Genomic DNA, 21488 nt, shown 5'->3' on the forward strand with positions numbered 1-21488 from the left:
ACCCTGCCCAGGATTGGTTCCTGCCTTGTGCCCTGTGTTGGCTGGGATTGGCTCCAGCAGACCCCCGTGACCCTGTGTTTGGATTCAGCGGGTTGGAAAATGGATGGTCTGATGGACATTTTATTTCTATAGCGCCTTTCCCATGCTCAAGGCACTTACAGAATATAATAAAGAACGGCAGGGTATACAGTATATAGCATTGTACAAACCAGATAAATAAATAAAGAAGATTACAACAGTGAATTCTGAAAAAGAAAAAACAGACAACATAATTGATGGTCTCGCAAACACACACACAGGTTACATGAGCATCTTGACAGAGAAGTAGGCAGAGAAGGGTAATAAAGTCAAGTAGAGCTAACAGCCTCCCTGAACAGACGAGTTTTGAGTTGTTTTTTAAAGCAATTCATGGAGTCAGCTGATCTAATTAATTTCGGTAGGTCACTCCAGAGTCTGGGCGCTATACAGCTGAAGGCCCTGCTGTCACCCATGGAGTGTAGATTAGTGAGGGGCACAACAAGATTACCAGAATCAGAGGACCTTAGTGGGCAGGCAGGCACATAGTGATGGAGAAGGTCACTGATGTAGTTTGGCGTGCGGTTATTTAAGTCTTTGTAGGTTATTAGTAGGATTTTATATTTGATTCTGTAGGACACAGGGAGCCAGTGAAGACGGAGCAGGATGGGTGTGATGTGCTTGCTGCTGCTGGTTCGTGTCAGGACTCTTACAGCGGAGTTTTGAATAAGCTGGAGCTGTGATATAAGATTAGAAGGGGCACCTGCCAGTAGGGAATTACAATAATGGATGTGAGATGTGATAAAAGCATGGACAAGTGTCTCAGCATTAGAGAAGGAGAGGAAGGAGCGAACACGGGATATGTTACGGAGGTGAAAGTAAGAAAGTTTCTTAATGTGGTTTATGTGGGCGGAATAAGAAAGGGAGGAATCAAAAATGACACCAAGATTTTTTACAGTAGAGGCAGGTCTGATGAGATGACCACCAAGATAGACTGTGAAGGAGCTCATTTTATTAAGTTGCATTTTAGTCCCAATTTTCAGGAGTTCGGTTTTATTGCAATTTAATTTTAAAGAGTTCTGCTCCATGCAGGTATTCATTTCACTGAGGCAGGTTGTGAGCTGAGAAAGCTCTGATGAAGTTTCACTCTTAACATTGAAATAGAGTTGAGTGTCATCTGCATAAAAATGATAACCCAGTCCATAGCTACGGATAATATGGCCAAGGGGAAGCATATAAATACAGAAGAGAAGAGGGCCGAGCACAGAGCCTTGAGGGACTCCTTGTGTGACTGGCGCGGAGTTGGACCTGCTGTTGCCAAGACTAACAAACTCTTGCCTATTAGTCAGATAGGACTTGAACCACTGGAGGGCAGTGCCAGGGATACCCAGCATGTTCTCCATTCCGGACAGTAGAATGTCATGTCTGACCGGAGTGTCAAATGCTGCACTGAGGTCTAACAGAATTAATATGCTGGAAATGCTGAAAGGAATGTGATAGTTAGAATTTGTTACTAACCCTCACCTATTCTGTTTCTCTTCTCCGTACTCACATGTGGCACTTGGTGCCACGGCCCACCTGCCAAGTTGTTCTGCCTGCCTAAGGTAAAGTCATCTCTGATGGAGGATCGCAGGAATCATCGGGTAGAGGGGTCCTTTCATCAGATTGGCTGGCCCAGCACTGACTCAGCTGTGGAATGGCCAATAGGGAGAGGCAGCTTGATGGCCGAGGTTTCCAGGATGCCCTGAACAAACACAAATTGTATTATGGGATATCATCTCCTGTTAAATTCTGCTCTGTACTTGTAATATTTCTATTGCACTATTGTATTGAGGATGACTTGTGTTCTGTGTCTTGACCCCCCCCCTTTTTATTTTTTGACACCCACCGCACGCCCAGCCTACCTGGAAAGGGGTCTCTCTCTCTCTCTCTTGCCTTTCCCAAGGTTTCTTCATTTTTTTTCCCTACTATGGTTTTATATTGGGAGTTTTTCCTTTGTCTTCTTAGAGAGTCAAGGCTGGGGTCCTGTCAAGAGGGAGGGCCTGTTAAAACCCATTGTGTTATTTTGGGCGATACAAAAATAAATTGTATTGTATTGTATAAGGGACTGGTGGCACTCGTGCCTGCTGGGATGAAGTGCTTTGACAGGCTGGGTCACATTAAGCAGAATATTCCAGGCTGTCCTGACCACCTTCAGTCAACATTTTGTCACAGAGGTGCCACATCCCTTGCATTGCATATCACCCTGGCACACCTCGATCACACAAGCTGCTCTGCCAGTCCCGTTTATAGACTTCAGCTCAGCATTTCACAACGTTGGGCCATCAAAGCTGAAGCTTGAGACTCGGGGGCCATCATCTGTTAATTGGACTTTCTGACTTAACAGGCCTCAGCTGGTGTGGACTGACAGCCATCACATCCGCCATCACTAACCCTCGTCATGAGCGCTCCACAGGGTCATGTACTGAGCCTCCGTTATGCCTCCATGTTCAGACACAGCTCCAACACCATCATTACATTTACTGATGACACTGCCATCATAGGCCTGACCACCACCAATGACGGTACAGCTGCAGAGAAGAGGCTTACCTGCTGACTTGTCTGTGCCAGGACAACAATCTGACGCTTAACGCCAACAAAGACTTCAAACTCAATCCAATTTAGGGTGGTGGTGGAGGCCAAAGCCAATCATAGGAGCCTTTGGTACAAAGCAGGAAGAGGCCCTGGAAAGGGCACCAGGTGGTCCCAGGACCCACTCACAAACACACAGGCCTCTCGGCAAGTCCACGAGACACTCTTACCTACATTTTGACACGAGGATGACATCGTTAGTGTAAATAAGGGACGTGCATTAAGAGGACACACTCACCGACATCAAACTCAAAGCCTTTGTCACTGAAGGTGTGGGTGCACCCGCCGGCTCGGCTGTGCTGCTCCAGAACCAGCACTCGCTTGCCAGCCTTGGCCAAAATGGCTGCGACTCCAAGCCCTCCGATGCCGCTGCCAATCACCACTGCATCCAAGTTCTCTGGAACTTTCTCGGCTGTGAAACCTGTTGGGATGCAAAGGGAGTTTTTGTTGAACATTAGGAAGTGTGTGTTGGGGGTCGTGGTCATCTTTACAATGAAAAAAAATCAAAGACAGCGGGGAATGAAAAGTGGGACAAAAGTCACCTGCGGCTCGGTGTAAACTGCACTTACCTGGCTTGGCGTTCAAACTTCATAATTGCTCGACTCATTAGTAGGAGGACAGATAGAAATAGAGCGATAGAACAGACGCGAGAGACAGGCACACGTGTGGGAATCACTAAGCAAGAGGTTAGACAGGCGTGAAAGGCGCTATATATTAGAGAGATATAAAGATAAGTGGAAACCACTAGATTGTATAAATTAGATTACATTGAGCAATGTGTAAGTCGATAGATAGAAGTGGGATATAAAAGATTAGCTAAGTGTGAAAGGGGCGATATATAAAGTTAAATTAGACAAGAGAGCGATGTGAAAGGCAAAATATGTCAGTAATAGATATACAGGTAAGTGAAACGCACTATATAGAATAATAGGTCGAGTGATAGGAAAGGCACTACAGTGATCCCTCGCTATATCGCGCTTCACCTTTCGCGGCTTCACTCTATTGCAAATTTTATATGTAAGCATATTTAAACGTATATCGCGGATTTTTCGCTGCTTCGCGGGTTTCTGCGGACAATGGGTCTTTTAATTTCTGGTACATGCTTCCTCAGTTGGTTTGCCCAGTTGATTTCATACAAGGGACGCTATTGGCAGATGGCTGAGAAGCTACCCAGCTTACTTTTGTTTCTCTCTCTCTCTCGCTGACTTTCTCTGATCCTGACATAGGGGGATTGAGCAGGGGGGCTGTTCGCACACCTAGACGCTACGGAGCTTCTAAAAATGCTGAAAGATTATCTTCACAGCCCTGCCAGAATGACTGGAGCCACCAGAGGGAGCTGCAGAGAGGCAGCCGCAGATCTTTAATGGGCTTCCAGCTGACCTGGACGTGATGTATGCTTGGTGCCGGAGGTACTCTGGGGTCCAGCTTTGAAGGAGCTTCAGCAGTCAGTTTGGATGGGCTGCGACTCTTCCAGCATCATCACACTGAGCACTGGAGCGCCGCAGGGCTGCGTGTTTAGTCCACTGCTGTTCACCCTGCTGACTCACGACTGCACAGCCACGCACAACACCAACCACATCATTAAGTTTGCAGATGATATAACGGTGCTGGGACTGATAAGCAGGGATGATGAAACAGCATACAGAGATGAGGTGGAACGGCTGTCTGCATGGTGTGAAGACAACAATCTATCTCTCAATGTCGAAAAGACAAAAGAGATAAACGTGGACTTCAGAAAATCACATCCTGCCCACATCCCACTCAGCATTTAACGGTTTAGATGTGGAGACTATGAGGAGTACCAAGTTTCTCGGTGTGCACATAACTGAGGAACTTACGTGGACACATAACACCTCATCACTAATCAAGAAAGCCCAGCAGAGACTACACTTTCTGAGGTGACTGAAGCGAGCAAGTCTTCCCCCTTCCATCCTCACCATGTTCTACAGAGGCACCATTGAGAGTGTTCTGACCAGCTGTATCACTGTCTGGTATGGCAACTGCAACATATCTGACCGCAAGCACCTGCAAAGGATAGTGAAGACAGCAGAGAACATTATTGGGGTGCCTCTCCCTTCACTACAGGACATATTTTATAAACGCAGTGTCCGCAAGGCCTGCAGCATTGTGCAGGACCCCTTACACCCCTCACATGGACTTTTCACTCTTCTGCCATCCAAGAGAAGAAACTGCAGCATCAGAGCCAGATCTGCCAGGCTGCAGGAGAGTTTTTACCCTCAAGCTGTTAGACTTCTTAACACCAGGCTGCCCCCTGGGACCTTCCACACGGCCTCAACCACCTCGAAAAACAGAACTTTTATACATGCAGGCCACTGTCCTGTAAAGACGAGTGTGCAGGTAGAGAAGAACTGAAGATCTCATACTGACCTTTAAGGATTTGACACTCTTGTTATCCTTCTGCTGTGAAACATTCTGACCGGTCATTGTTTACACGTCTTAAACAACTATTATCATACACTGATCATTTCTGTATTCTCTATATTACATATTTTACACATCAATATTGCTGCTACTTCTTTGTCTTTGTCTTGTTTTTGCACAATGTCTTCTTTGTGTTTTAATTTAAATTTTAATTCTATTTTTAAATTATTATTTGCACATCATGTTGTTACACTGTGGGCCCTGAGCTTCACAATTTCATCTATCTGTATACTTGTATATGGTTGAGATGACAATAAAGTTCACTTTGACTTTTTTTTGACAGTTGGGGTAGAGTAGTGACAAGTGCACCTTGAGCACTAGAGAAGGAGGTCGACATTAGAGGAAACAGAGGGAGGTGAGAGACCAGAGGGGCTTCAGGACTGTTTGTACTGCGAGCCTCGAGGCTCAGTTTTTATTGAGTTTCTTGTGTTAAACACTTTGATGCTCCTTCTTAAATTTTCCTGTAATAAAACCCTTATGTTTAAAAGGAGGGGGCTATTCTGGGTAAGGACCTTGCTCACGAGTGCCCTCATGTGGTCAAATGTAATTATTACATCTTCACGGTTTTCCTCCAGGATTGGCAGCTTAGATAGATATGAAAGGCACTATATAATTAATAGATAGATAGATAGATAGATAGATAGATAGATAGATAGATAGATAGATAGATAGATAGATAGATAGATAGATAGATAGACTATTAATCCCAAGGGGTCATTGTTAAGACTGCCCAAGTACGGGGTACAGATGACATCTACCCTACCAGAGAGCCTGAGAACACAGCAGACTGTGGGCTGTTTTAAAAAACAGCTAAAGACTTTTCTATTTAGGAAAGCATATTAACAAGAATGCTATAATTATTGTTGTTTTATCTGTGTTTTTATCTTGTCTTGCCTTTGTTTAATCTTTTTACGTTACACGTTGAGATTTACTGCTAATGTAAAGTGCCCCTATAAATAAAATGCATTATTATTATTATTATTATTATTGGGTGTCTGATCTCCAGTGTGTTCTGGTCCCTTATTGCTCGTGTAAGTTTGAGCATTAAAGCCATTGTGAATCAGACCCACCCACTTTTTACATTTCCCTTAAACCTGATTATGGAAAGGAACACGTCATGGGGTTGGGGTTTGGCGTTTCTGGAGCAAAGTAGAAAAACAGCCAACAAATCACACATCTTCGCTTCATGAGGCTACGAGTCCAATGAAAAACAGAAGTTGGTTGGAACAAAAAAAAACCTGCAGCCACAGGGGGTCCCCCAGGACCGAGTTTGGGAAACACTGAGGTAGCAGATCGACATCAAAGTCAAACCCACAAAATCCTGGAACCAGAAGGGGCAGGTGGTGTTACATTCAAATTCATCCCCCCACGCCACTTAGTTCACTGTCAGTAAAAGGCACAATAAATCCAATAGGAGTAACAGGAATAGTACAACATACAGTGGTGTGAAAAACTATTTGCCCCCTTCCTGATTTCTTATTCTTTTGCATGTTTGTCACACAAAATGTTTCTGATCATCAAACACATTTAACCATTAGTCAAATATAACACAAGTAAACACAAAATGCAGTTTTTAAATGATGGTGTTTATTATTTAGGGAGAAAAAAAATCCAAACCTACATGGCCCTGTGTGAAAAAGTAATTGCCCCCCTGTTAAAAAATAACCTAACTGTGGTGTATCACACCCGAGTTCAATTTCCGTAGCCACCCCCAGGCCTGATTACTGCCACACCTGTTTCAATCAAGACATCACTTAAATAGGAGCTGCCTGACACAGAGAAGTAGACCAAAAGCACCTCAAAAGCTAGACATCATGCCAAGATCCAAAGAAATTCAGGAACAAATGAGAACAGAAGTAATTGAGATCTATCAGTCTGGTAAAGGTTATAAAGCCATTTCTAAAGCTTTGGGACTCCAGCGAACCACAGTGAGAGCCATTATCCACAAATGGCAAAAACATGGAACAGTGGTGAACCTTCCCAGGAGTGGCCGGCCGACCAAAATGACCCCAAGAGCGCAGAGACGACTCATCCGAGAGGTCACAAAAGACCCCAGGACAACGTCTAAAGAACTGCAGGCCTCACTTGCCTCAATTAAGGTCAGTGTTCACGACTCCACCATAAGAAAGAGACTGGGCAAAAACGGCCTGCATGGCAGATGTCCAAGATGCAAACCACTGTTAAGCAAAAAGAACATTAGGGCTCGTCTCAATTTTGCTAAGAAACATCTCAATGATTGCCAAGACTTTTGGGAAAATACCTTGTGGACTGATGAGTCAAAAGTTGAACTTTTTGGAAGGCAAATGTCCCGTTACATCTGGCGTAAAAGGAACACAGCATTTCAGAAAAAGAACATCATACCAACAGTAAAATATGGTGGTGGTAGTGTGATGGTCTGGGGTTGTTTTGCTGCTTCAGGACCTGGAAGGCTTGCTGTGATAGATGGAACCATGAATTCTACTGTCTACCAAAAAATCCTGAAGGAGAATGTCCGGCCATCTGTTCGTCAACTCAAGCTGAAGCGATCTTGGGTGCTGCAACAGGTCAATGACCCAAAACACACCAGCAAATCCACCTCTGAATGGCTGAAGAAAAACAAAATGAAGACTTTGGAGTGGCCTAGTCAAAGTCCTGACCTGAATCCAATTGAGATGCTATGGCATGACCTTAAAAAGGCAGTTCATGCTAGAAAACCCTCAAATAAAGCTGAATTACAACAATTTTGCAAAGATGAGTGGGCCAAAATTCCTCCAGAGCGCTGTAAAAGACTCATTGCAAGTTATCGCAAACGCTTGATTGCAGTTATTGCTGCTAAGGGTGGCCCAACCAGTTATTAGGTTCAGGGGGCAATTACTTTTTCACACAGGGCCATGTAGGTTTGGATTTTTTTTTCTCCCTAAATAATAAAAACCACCATTTACAAACTGCATTTTGTGTTTACTTGTGTTATATTTGACTAATGGTTAAATGTGTTTGATGATCAGAAACATTTTGTGTGACAAACATGCAAAAGAATAAGAAATCAGGAAGGGGGCAAATAGTTTTTCACACCACTGTATACAGCTGGGAAAATAAGTATTGGACGCCTCAACGTTGTTCGTAGTAAATACTAGGGGACTTCGCTTGCCAACCAACCCCCCCGGGCTGCACTATTCACCAGCTGCTTTGTGTCTCTGCTGCTTGCGTATGTGGATTTCACTTTCACCAAAAAACAAAAGTTTTAGTTCTCGCAGATACTGTGGAAAATAAAAAGTCATGTATTAGCATAAATAGAAATGAGAGTAATTAAGCTTCTATTAGCATTAAGCTTAGTGTGAATTACATATGTCAAGCAAATAGTTAAATAAAGTCATGTGCCATATTTCTTTTGGGCTCAGAACAAAATCACCAATATTGAGTAACTTGGAAAGATAGAGCAGGAAGAGAATGAGGTACAGAAACTGTCCCGAGGACAGAGAAGAGGGAACACTTGTTGTTTGAAGGTCGGTTAAGAAATACGAGAAGCTGAAAATGGTATTGAATGACGAGATGCAGAAAACATCGGTGGCCAAGAAATGCCCGTGAGAAGCCAGCTGGAGTAGCGAGTCAGAACAGACAGCAAAGGCATTGTTTCACACGAGGTCACGATGATAAGAAATGTGTAGCAGCGCTACCATCAGCAAAAACTGCAACTCCCAGCAGTCCCTGTGGAGGCTGTTGGGGTCAAAGGTGGTCAGAGGGGTTTAAAAGGAGGGCAGGTGTCCAAGAGAAAAAAAGTGTTTTTTGTTGTTGTATTTTGGGTCCTCCCTGCGTGGACTTTGCATGTTCTCCCCGTGTCTGCATGGGTTTCCTCCCACAGTCCAAAGACATGCTGGTTAGGTGGATTGGCGATTCTAAAATTGGCCCTAGTGTGTGCTTGGTGTGTTTGTGTGTGTCCTGCGGTGGCCTGGGATTGGTTCCTGCCTTGTGCCCTGTGTTGGCTGGGATTGGCTCCAGCAGACCCCCCGTGACCCTGTGTTCGGATTCAGCGGGTTGGAAAATGGATGGATGGATTGTGTGTTTCGCTACCTGTCGGACTGCCTTCGGTTAAGCCATATTTAATCGCTGTGTCCTGGATTGTATTCGTTGTTGGGGTCGGGATCGTCTGTCTACCTGTGTGCTGAGGACTCCTTGTGGATTCACGGCTTTTCCGCAAGTAAAGGAGCGCTTCTGAACCATCCATCCGTCTGCACCCTAACAGTGTCTACCGGTAGGACTGTTTTTCATTCCCTTACAGCACACAGATCTCTGGACTTACTCTCGTCATCTCGCATTACATCCGGTGTTGTTTCCATGGACTTTGCTGTGTGGTGTTTCTGTTTATATGTTTATTGTAATATCGCCGTATGGGTACAGGGGTGGTATTATTTATATAATTTAATTTCATTATATTCTTTAATTTCTGTTAGTTTCCAGTGTGCTGTTGTTTTGTCTCTGTTTTTGAGTGTGGGCAGGCGGGCCAAGGCTGGAAGCGTCCCTGGGATCCTCTATAAAAAATAAATAAATCGCCGTCATCTAGACAGTGTGAATCTTAGCGGCACCTGACTGCTACAAATGATTATAGAAACTGTGATTTTTGGGCCTCATCTCAGTTTGGCCTAATTGGGTTGAGTCCGCGTGATTGTTTTATTGCAATAAAGCTCATTACTCTGTTTGCCTATCCTCTGACTCCAACAGCCTTCATTCAAGGTGAGAATCTTCGGCATATTTTACGCTTCCACAATACGCCTCTTCATTGGGAACACCCTGATGGCAACACGAATTAGACGATCTACAAGTCTCCGACTTAAACTTTCAATCCGAACAATATAGTCGATCTCTTTTCGCTGCTCCGTTATTTCACCGAGTAATCATTTCCGTTTGTTCGCGCTAATGCGATCTATACTGTCAGTTTTTTTGAGACTTTTGAATTTTCGTACTTCCATTATCTCTAACCCTGCATCTGCATGTGTATCACGCCAACGTTTTTGAATTCTTTATGACGTTCTACTTTGCCATCTACTCTTTTGTCTTTTATTTTCGGTCCCCGGGCCTGGTGAAATCTCTTGGCTCAAAAACCTGTCTTTCTGAAAAAGTCACGTCTCGCCCCAGGATTTTTTTTTATTGTAATAGAGAGATATTTCTAATGAGGTTATTGATGTGAAACTTCCACCAGATGTCGATAACAACCCAAGTAATCCACACATACAAAAGAGGTCAAAGCAAATAAATCCATAAATTCCATTGTGTGTAATAAAGTGGAAAGACGTGGGGAATAAAGTACTGAACATGCTTATGTAATACGTAGCAGAAAAGCCTTTGTGGGTGATGACGGCTTCAAGACGCCTCCTGTGTGGAGAAACGAGTCGGGGGTATGCAAAAACTAACAAATTCCTAATACAAGAAATCATATAAGGCGAAATAAAGAACAAAAAAAACCCCAAAAAACTTAATGTCACTGCTAATCCTACTGTTACCATAAGGCATGTCAGATATTAAAAGGAAGTTGCTACTTTGAAAGCTCAGCCAATGAGAAACAAAAATCCAAAGAATTAAGAGGGGCTCCCAAACTTTTTCATATGACTGTATATGAAGTCTGCCAGTACCATGAAGCGGTGCTTGAAACCAGGGCCATGGAGTTGGTAGATAAATCCTTCGACTTCCGGTACTTCGGACTCTGACTCCTCTGTATTTAATAAACTAATGTGCCTTCTTTCAATCAACATGGAAAACAAACATCCACATCATTTAACCACAGAACTACTGGCTAGGAAGCCGACTCTCTACCGTATTGGCCAGTTTGAACCCCTGAACACACATCAGGCCATAGCACACACCTCCACCTCCATCATTACACTTGTTTACACTCACATTATCCATATTACTAACCGAGAACGGTAAACCGGAAGGCATGGATGCAGGTACACAGCGCAGGAGGCGACAGCGAGCGAAGTCTGATCCACCGAGAACGAAGGAGTCACAGCTCAAAAACGAATGAGCTCAACTCACGTAATGAGGCAACGCGCCCATAGGTAACGACACAGCCACACAATAAAGAGGATTCAGCCCACTGCCCCAGAGTGAAACGAGAAATACTACGGAGTCCACAAAGGTCCACAACACACAGCATAATCAAATCCGAGATGGTACGGAAAGCGCAGTCGCCTACAACGCACTTCTGAACCATAGCTAACCACCGCAAGCGAATTCTGATACACCACCAAAACCGAAAGAGCTCAACTAACGGAAATACGAAATAAAGCAACGACCACAGACAATACAGAACCCTAACCGTCCACACTACACAGCATAGTCAAACCCGACATAGACGCACGCTGTAGGCGCTCGCACCTTCCGTACTAACACACCGCAGGCAAACCCTCGAGATGGTACAGAAGCCCCAGAGATACGGACTCCACAGCATATGTGAATCACATTACAGTAATACAATAATATGAGTACTCACAGACAAAACAAAACACAGGAGGCTTCGGCGTCCCGCCCTACAATCAAACCGGAGAGAGTACGGAGTCCCCAAACGTCCACAAAACACAGCTTAGTCAAACCCGAGATAGTACGGAGGACGCATGCGCCTACAACGACAACCACATAAAACACACACACGGCACCAGAGGTATAATATTAATAAACGAACGCTCCGTATTACACGGACAGAATCCCCAAACGTCCAGAGTACACAGCATACGTGAAGCACATTACAGTGATACATTACTAACAGTACAACCACAGAACACACAGACACGAGACCTGATGGAGGAATACGGAACCGTACACGTCCACACTACACAGCATAGTCAGACCTGACATAGTACAGAAGGTGCAGGCGCGTACAACGCACTTCTAAAACACCGCAAGTAAACAACCAGGATAGTACAGACGCCCCAAAGATCCGGACTCCACAGCATATGTGAATCACATTACAGTAATACAATATTATAAGTACTCATGGAAGTGACACACACACAAGAGGCCTCGGCGTCCCGCCCTACAGTCAAACCAGAGAAAGTACGGAGGCCCCAAACGTCCACAAACCACAGCATAGTCAAACCCGACATAATACGGAGGGCGCATGCGCCTACAACGACAACCACAGAGAACACACACACACGATACCACAGGTGTAATATGAATAAACGAACGCTCCGTATTATACGGACGGAATCCCCAAACGTCCAAACTACACAGCATATGTTAGGCACACTGCAGTGATACATTATTAATGGTTGCTAACGATACTGTTCACTTAAACGACGCCAATCTCCCATTACAGCTGCACTTGCCATAACAATCAACAAATCCCAAAGACAGACCACGGACAGAGTCAGCCTTTACCTCTCTGAGCGTGTATTTAAACTTCATCAGTGACCTTCTCCATCACTATGTGCCTGCCCGCCCACTAAGGTCCTCTGATTCTGGTAATCTTGTTGTGCCCCTCACTAATCTACACTCCATGGGTGACAGCAGGGCCTTCAGCTGTATAGCGCCCAGACTCTGGAATGACCTACTGAAATTAATCAGGTCAGCTGACTCCATGAATTCTTTTAAAAAACAACTCAAAACTCATCTGTTCAGGAAGGCTGTTAGCTCGACTTGACTTTATTACCCTTCTCTCAGTTTACTTCTCTGTCACGATGCCAATGTAACCTGTGTGTGTGTGTGCGAGACCATCAATTATGTTGTGTTTTTTTTCAGAATTTACTGTCTTAATCTTCTTTATTTATTTATCTGGTTTGTACAATGCTATATACTGTATATTCTGCCGTTCTTTATTATATTCTGTAAGTGCCTTGAGCATGGGAAAGGCGCTATATAAATAAAATGTATTATTATTATTACTTAGACATGGACAACTTTATGTAGCCTTCTCAAGAGTTCGGCATTCATGTAATGTTAACGTTAAGATTATAATGACCACTCCAATATATCTCATGCATAGATCTGCACATCTATACCTACATAACATAACAATTACACTGCTATTGTCATTTACATATCTTACATAGACCTACAGATATCGTGGCACTGAACATAATACATATGTGACAATTACCAAGACAGACAATAATCTCTATCGGATGTATTTCATGTTACCCAAGACCAGGGTTTGGCAAGCGAAGCGAGCAGGGGGCAGAGCCCCCTAGTATCTGAAATAAAATGAAAACACTTTCTGTAATGTACCATAATCCAGATTACAGTATGTGAATGTCAGGTTGTATAATCGCTCAGCTGAACTTCACACCAGTAGTAACACAACTATGCACTGGGCTTTATTCTTACATCACAGAAGTACTTACTTAGGACTATTGTTTGTGAAATGGGACATTTGAACTTGCTGTATTTTTTTTTCCCCATTATAATTTAAATTTATTAGGAGTCAGAGTCGGCACTCTGACTCCACAGCCCTGCCTGAAACTTCAACTCCCAGCAGTGGCTCTGATTGGTCATCTGCTGAGGGTGCAGGGGCTGTTGGGTACAAAGAGGCTGGCACGACATTTAAACGGGGGCTAGAGTTACCAGAAAAATAAAAAAAGAAGTGTTTTATGTTCTGTGTCTAAAGTTCCTGTGCGTCGCGATACCGTTTTGTCCTCGATCGTTTCTGGGTCAGGATTGTCTATGGTCTGCCTGTTACATGAGGACTGTATGTGGATTTATGGCCATCCTGTGATGAAAGGAGCGCTCCCGAACTGTCCACCCGTCTTCACCAATTCAGGAACTACTGGTACGACTATCTTTACATTCCCCTTCAACATGCAGATCTCTGAACGATTTACCTTCATCTTTACGTTACCTCAGTTGCCGTTTTTTCATGGACTTTACTGTGTGTGGTTATTGTATTTAACGTATAATCGCTGCAAGGGGAACTAGGGTGGGATCGTTGTTTTCATTCAGTATTGTTAATTCATTCCTTATTTGCTGTTTTATTATCGGTGTCTTTTTGTCTCTGTTTGTGAGTGTCAGGACAAGGCTGGGGGCGTCCCTGGAATCTCCACTGAAAAAATAAATCACCGCCTCTTCAACGGTGTGAACCTTAGTGGCACCGGACCGCTACAACCATATGTTGAAACGCAGCCCCACACCTTGATGTTCCCACTTCCAAACTTCACTGTTGGTGTGGTGTTTTTGGGTGGACGTGCAGCGCCATTTCTCCTCCACACATGGGGTGTGCAGATCTTTCTGAAGCTCTCCGCCAGTGGAGCCTTGGCTCTCAGACAACTCTTCTCTTGAAATCACCAGGACCAGATAATATTTACCACAGAGTACTTTAGGAGGCTGGCGAGTGCAGATAGAAACCTTTGACATTGTGTATTCAAACCTCACATTTTTCCTTCCTATGTGTAATTCTTTACATTTACGGATATTAAATTTCTGCAAACGTAACCAGCTTGTTCTTTATATTCCTAAGTAAATCATTTATATATTAAAATAGCTGCGGCCCCCACACTGCCCCCTGCTGGACACCACGCATATTAGGAGGTTACTGTGCACTGGAGAGATTCTGAAGGACTGGAAAATGTCAAATGTCATCCCATCATATAAAAAGGGCAACAGGGCAGAGCCAAGCAACTGTAGGCCAGTAAGCTTAATGGGCGTCACAAGAACATTAATGGAAGGAATTATTAAGGATGAGATTGAGCAACACCTGGCAAGAGCAGGAGTTTGAATGGACAGTCAGCGTGGGCTCAGAGGAGGGAGGTCGTATTTTGCTAACAGGCTGGAATTCTATGAGGAGACAACCAGAGTGGAGCAGATGATGTTATTGATGTGGACTTTCAGAAAGCATTTGATAAGGTGCCACACGACAGGGTGGGCATCAAACTAAAAGAAGTGGCAGTTCAGGGTGATGTTTTTAGATGGGTGCAGAATTGGCTCAGACACAGGAAGGGTGATGGTGCGTGAAACCTCATCAGAACTGGCTGATGTTAAGAGTGGTGACCAGCAGGGGGCAGTGTGGGGGCTGCTGCTATTTTAATCTATAAATGATTTAGATAGGAATATAAAGAACAAGATGGTGAAGTTTGCAGATGATACCAAGAGAGGTGGATTAGCAGATAATCTGGAATCCGTTATATCACGGGTGTCGAACTCCGGCCCTGGAAGGCCGCAGTGGCTGCAAGTTTTCATTCTAACCATCTTCTTCATTAGTGATCTGTTTTTGCTGCTAATTATCTTCTTTTGCCTTAGTTTTAATTAACACGACTCAGGCCCCTTTGTTGTCTCCTTTTCCTTAATTAGCAGCCAAACAATAATGAGAGACAAAACAAGCCACCACATGACCAGCTCACCTGTGCCCATCACGCAATATCTGAAAATAAAGAAAGGTGAAGGTCTCAGTAAGGTTGATCTCTCAGGTCCCCAAAACATTTTGACTGTGATCTTAAGAAAAAACAGAAAAAAAATCAATTCTTTTGGAAATGTCTGCTGTAGCAAAATGAGAGCAGCAACAGAATTCAAAAATGGGTTTAATTAAGAGCAAGAATGGGCTTCTCATTAAGAAATTGGTTGGAGTTTGAAATCCCAGTTTAGCTGGTCACCTGTTCATGTCTCATTTCTGTTTGGCTGACATTTAAAGAAGAAACGAATCAATTCAGAAAACTGAATCCATTAAAAGCAGGCTATTAAAATGAAGGGAAATGAAGTTAATAAGCAGTGAAAACTGGTCACTGATTAGGAAAAGGGTTAGAATGAAAACCTGCAGCCACTGCGGCCCACTAGGCCTGGAGTTCGACTCCCCCTGTGTTATATCATCACAGAAGGACTTGGACAGATTTGAAATTGAATGTCAGTAAATGTAAAGAATTACACATAGGAAGTAAAAATGTGATGTCTGAATACACAATGGGGGTCTCAAAATCGAGAGTCCACCTTATGAGAAGGATTTAGGGGTCGTAGTGAACTGTAAGCGATCAACTTCCAGTGGGTTTGTTTGGATAGATAGATAATCAAAACAAGATCCTGAATATGAACAAATGTACACAATTTTATCATTTTTGAAATATTTTCCATGTCATTTGTGCTGAACAAATCTGCGTTGACTGTTGGCACTATTTATCTTTTCCTTTTATTGCCCAGAATGAGCCAATTTGTAATGACATTTAAAGTTTGAGGGTTTTTTATTCAAAATATCCACAGGGGTCTGTATCAAAGGAGTGACACTTCATAGGAGTGACATAAATACCGTATTGAAGGAGTGACATTTCATTGGGGTGGAGTGGTGGCTCTGAGGCTTGGGATCTGCACTGGCAATCGGAAGGTTGCCGGTTCGAATCCTGTAAATGCCAATAGGGACTCTGCTCTGTTGGGCTCTTGAGGAAGGAAGGCCCTTAACCTGCAATTGCTAAGCGCTTTGAGTAGTGAGAAAAGACCTATATAAATGCAAAGTTGTTATTATTGGAGTGACAAATTATGATTAAAATTAAAAAAAAAAAATTAAGATTTATATATATATAAAAAAAAAAAAAGAGCCACCGAGTTGTTAATATATTTTAAACTTGTTTACAATTCTTGTTCTCCATCACTGAAATTATCTTCCACCTAATAGTCGTTTACATTTCTTGAACTGAAATGCAAATTGTGTGCAATTCCTCGAAGGTATTCGTCGAGAGGGACGGTTCCATGTCTCCTGACAACAGCTGCAAGCCTCTCTCCCCTCTGGATGTTGTTGTTTGTGGTTGTCACTCCTTTGAAATTTAGATCTGAGGTTTCACTCCTTTGCTATGTCACTCCTTTGAATAATAATAATAATTCATTACATTTATATAGCACTTTTCTCAGTACTCAAAGTGTGAATAGGACCAATCTACTGTACAGCACACAACATATCGCTTTTTTATTTCACATGCTTAATGTATTGAACTCGCTCTGTCACCGCAAATGCTGTGTGAACAGCCACCCTCTGTCACCGGATGAATATGAGCGGGCGGCTTGTGGTGGAGGACTTTCTGTTTTAGAGTTAAAGTTACAAGAGTTAAGGGATGGACGGATGGATGGATAGATAGAATGAAAGGCACTATATAATAAGATAGATAGATGAAAGGCACTATATAGATAGATAGATAGATAGATAGAGATAGATAGATAGATAGAGATAGATAGATAGATAGATAGATAGATAGATAGATAGATAGATAGATAGATAGATAGATAGATAGATAGATAGATAGATAGATAGATAGATAGATAGATACTTTATTAATCCCAAGGGGAAATTCACAAAGTTAAAGACTAACGTTGGGGTTAAAGACTAATGGCAAGAATACTCCTTCAAAAACAAAAACTAAAAATATTTTTAGTAAATTATTTTTTTATTTCAGTTAGTCTTTCCAGCTACTTTAATAGTTTCATTTAGTTTTAGTTTTTCATTTCGGTTTTATTAATTTTATTTCAGATTATGAAAATGTTTTTTTAATAGCAGTTTCAGTTTTGAGTTCAGTTTTCATTAACTATAACCACCTTGGTAAACACGATAACCTGTGTACCCTTTCACTTCAGTCAACTAAATTTTGCATACAAGTATTAGATACAAAACGTCGAGTTCTGTCAACTTTTGGGCTAATTCCGCTAACCAGAAGTGTTACTTTACTTGAACGCATACTCGATTTTTTTCTTTTTTTATTCATGAAGCTGCCGATTCCGATTTCTTCAATTTTACTTTTATAATAATCGTTCACTGTGGTGGGTTGGCACCCTGCCCGGGATTGGTTCCTGCCTTGTGCCCTGTGTTGGCTGGGATTGGCTCCAGCAGACCCCCGTGACCCTGTGTTCGGATTCAGCGGGTTGGAAAATGGATGGATGGATGGATAATCGTTCAGTATCTTAATAATTTGATTTGATGTTGATGGTTCTTCAATCTACGTAATATAAAAACAGAATCCTTGTCCTGCGGTGTACTCCTCAAATATCCATCCCCATATCTGAGTATACAAGAGTCTTGAGGGGAGAGCACTCCTGATTTTTCTATACTATGTTTCAGATTTCTCGCTCTCTCTTATACAATACAGCATCACCCTTATCTATCGCTCACAAACACTGGCATCAAAGAAAGGCGGCGTGTTGATTAGCAGACACAAGTAAGAACGTCACTTTACATGTGACAATGGTGACCTGATAACTACGTTAGAGCACCATTATGGAGCACCTTTCATATCTACAGTATCTCTCATTAAGAAGGGCATTAAGGAGTGCTAACGTGTTGCATGTTGATTTGCACATTTTAAAAAAAAATTAATTTCAGTTAACATGTAACAATAATGAGACTGTTTATTTTTGAGCATTTTTCAGATGTATCATATAGCACCTTTCATATCAATCTCTCACTTAAGTATGGCGACGTGTTGCATGTTGATAAGCACATGAAAGTAAGAATTTTACTGCACCCTATACATGTGACAATAATGACCCTATGACTCTTTACTTTCTTGTATACATAGTATAGGAAAGTATCGGAATCCTCTAAAAAGTTCCATTTTTGAGATTTCGATGAATCTCGACATTTTGAAAGTACCATTTTTGGAATTACGTCTGCGTGTCTGTCTCCATGTGCATGTCTGTATGTGAACACCATAACTTGACTTTGCTTTCACTTCGGTCAACCAAATTTTGCATACAAGTATTAGACACAAAACGTAGATTTCTATCAACGTTTGGGCTATTTCTGCTAACCAGAAGTGCTATTTTACTTGAACACATACTCAATTTTTTTCTTTTTTTATTCATGAAGCTGCCGATTCCAATTTCTTCAATTTTACTGTTATAATAATCGTTCAATATATTATTAATTTGATTTGCTTTGTTGTGGATGGCTCTTTAATCTACATAATATAAAAATGTAATCCTTGTCTTACGGTTTACTCCTCAGATATCCATCCCCATATGCGAGTTTATGAGAAAGCTGAGGGGAGAGCACTCCCGATTTTTCTATATTTCAGATTTCTCGCTCTCTCTTATACAATACAGCATCACCCTTATCTATCACTCACAAACACTGGCATCAAAGAAAGGCGGCATGTTGATTAGCAGATACAAGTAAACATGTCACTTTACATGTGACAATAATGACCTGATGAACTATTTTTGAGCAACTTTCAGAACTACAGTACCTCTCATTACAAATGGCAGAGTGGTAACTTGTTAATTAGCACATTAAAAAAAGAACTTGTATGCAACAATAATGACACTATTACTATTTTAGAGCACTCTTCAGATCTAATATGCAAGTTTCGTATCCATCACTCTCTAATAAAGGCAACCATGAGTGTCAACAGGTTACATGTACAGTAGGAATTTCTCGCAGGAAAACACTGAGCCTGTAATTCTACTTTATAGTGCCCGTCAGATCTCTTTATTTAACAGCACCTTACATAACTATCTCTCACTAAAACTGGCATCTGAGAGTGGCAGCATGTTGATTTACACACGCAAGTAAGAATTTCACCGTATATGTGACAATGACAACCCCGTAAACCAATTTTATAATTTTCCAACAAATAAGCAAAAATATAAAACATGTGGTGTAACAAATAATGTGGCCTTGCTGTGACGCCCCTAAAATGCCAAGTCCGGGCCGCTCATTTCTCATCCCCTCCCGAGCACACCGGGCATTTGGATTCGGTAACCCCGCCCCTCCCTGGTCTGCTGTGTCATCATTAGTGTTCCGTTCTTACGCAATGTGACCACACTTTTATTATAAGCTTTACGTTTTAAATCTTTGAAATGCTGCCGATAACATCTGATGTTTCTTATAATAATAAAAAAAAAAAAAACGCTTCTCCTACATCGGATTAACGATGGGGTGCAAACCGTCTTTATGTGTCTGCTCTTTTTATCGTTAGCCAAATTAAAAGTTTTCTCTTGTTTTAAATCACTCTGGTGTGTATTTGTTGCTTGTGAGAATATAAACTGAAGACTCTGGTTAAGCTTCTGTGAAAAGCCAAATAAAGTGCTACCTGCCTGCCCGTCTGTCTGACCTGCTCATGGCGGGCTTGGGGCAGCTTGTCCGCCAAGTCAGGATGATGTGATGTGATGAATGGACACGCGCCTCTGAATCAGAAAAGACAGGAACAGGTGGAGCAGGAAACACTGCGGAAGTTGAAGTTTGAAACTTTCTATATGGGAGATTAGTAAAATTATAAAGGAGTCCATAAATTACAAAAGGACTACGGAAAGCCAGCGTCTCCAATTAAGAGTGGATGAAAAACTTAAACTGGGCTCCACTGCCGCCCACCTCCTCCTTCCCACGGACATTCCCTCCGATCTCTGAAGTCACTTTTTGGACTTCGAACCACCACGACGCCACGCGGTTTTAAAGTCGAACGGGCGGCACAAACCCACAGCGCCTTCAGGCACAATCCGCACGCGGGGCGCAGGGGACCGCCGTCGGTAAAAGGTAAAAAAAATAAAAACACCGTCGCCTGGCGTCACGCTGCTGTCCAGGAGGGCAAGTGGTGTCGCCAGCAGAGCGTTTGCTTACGGAATAAGAACAGCGACACAAAGGGGGAAAAAGGCAAGCGAGTCTCCCGGCTGCCCTCCAACAAGCCCACACGCTGTCAGGTGTTGCACTCACTTTGTTTGAGGACCTTCTTTCTCGCTGCCTTGTCCGTCACGAGAGGCTTCGGGGGCCTACAGGTGTCCTCCGCGAAGGGATTTGGCGCATAGTCGCGGGGACCCCGTTTAAAGAGCCACACCAAGAGGGCCACAATGATGACAAATAGCACCGCCGTCAACATGTCACCCTGGAATCTGAAGAACCCACAGCGGCACCACGCATCAACAGATGAGAACTAATTAGAGATAGAAGGGAACGCCCCCGCCCCCCTTTTTTTTAAAGTCTGAGCCCGCCCCCTCGACGCTCAACCAGCGGTGACGTCACCACGCTCCCAAAGGCGGGAGCGCGGAAAGTAGAGATGGGCGATTCCACTGTTTTTTGAAATCGATATCGATACTAACATTACATGTGTCAGATTTCGGATACCGAGTATTTTTTAAAAAGTATAGGAATTTGTTTTCAAATAATGATAGTGTTTACAATGGCTAATATTAATGTGCCATTCTGTATTTAAATGAACTGATATCACAACACAGTATAAAGGTCACCATAACAAACTGATTACAAAATACTGTATATATTAAAAGAATAAACATGGCATGTCATTTTCTAACCTTCTCACTCCAGACCAGGGCTATGGGAGCCTATCCCAGCTGCCATAGGGTGCAAGGCAGGAGCAAACCCTGGACAGGACGCCCATCCGATAAAGGGCAAACACACACACTATGGCCAAGTTAGCTTTGCCAGTTCACCTAACCTTGTTGTGGAGAAACCTCAGAAAAAACAAGCAGAGTCTTCAGAAAGTCAGTCAGAATTGAAGACTTTATTGCACAGCATAGAA

General features: G+C 42.8%; 1 protein-coding gene across 1 annotated transcript in view; it reads right to left on the reverse strand.

Moving 5' to 3' along the window:
- The window catches only part of LOC114664623 (all-trans-retinol 13,14-reductase-like), an 80004-nt gene extending 59123 nt beyond the window's left edge, over nt 1-20881 (reverse strand). The window contains 2 exon segments of the mRNA XM_028818811.2: nt 2885-3067; nt 20666-20881. Coding sequence (XP_028674644.2) covers nt 2885-3067; nt 20666-20828 — 346 coding nt within the window. The 5' untranslated portion in view covers nt 20829-20881.
- Between the last annotated feature and the right edge of the window lie 607 nt (nt 20882-21488).

Source organism: Erpetoichthys calabaricus, chromosome 14 (genome assembly GCF_900747795.2).
Source record: "Erpetoichthys calabaricus chromosome 14, fErpCal1.3, whole genome shotgun sequence".
In the NCBI taxonomy this organism is placed as follows: domain Eukaryota; kingdom Metazoa; phylum Chordata; class Cladistia; order Polypteriformes; family Polypteridae; genus Erpetoichthys; species Erpetoichthys calabaricus.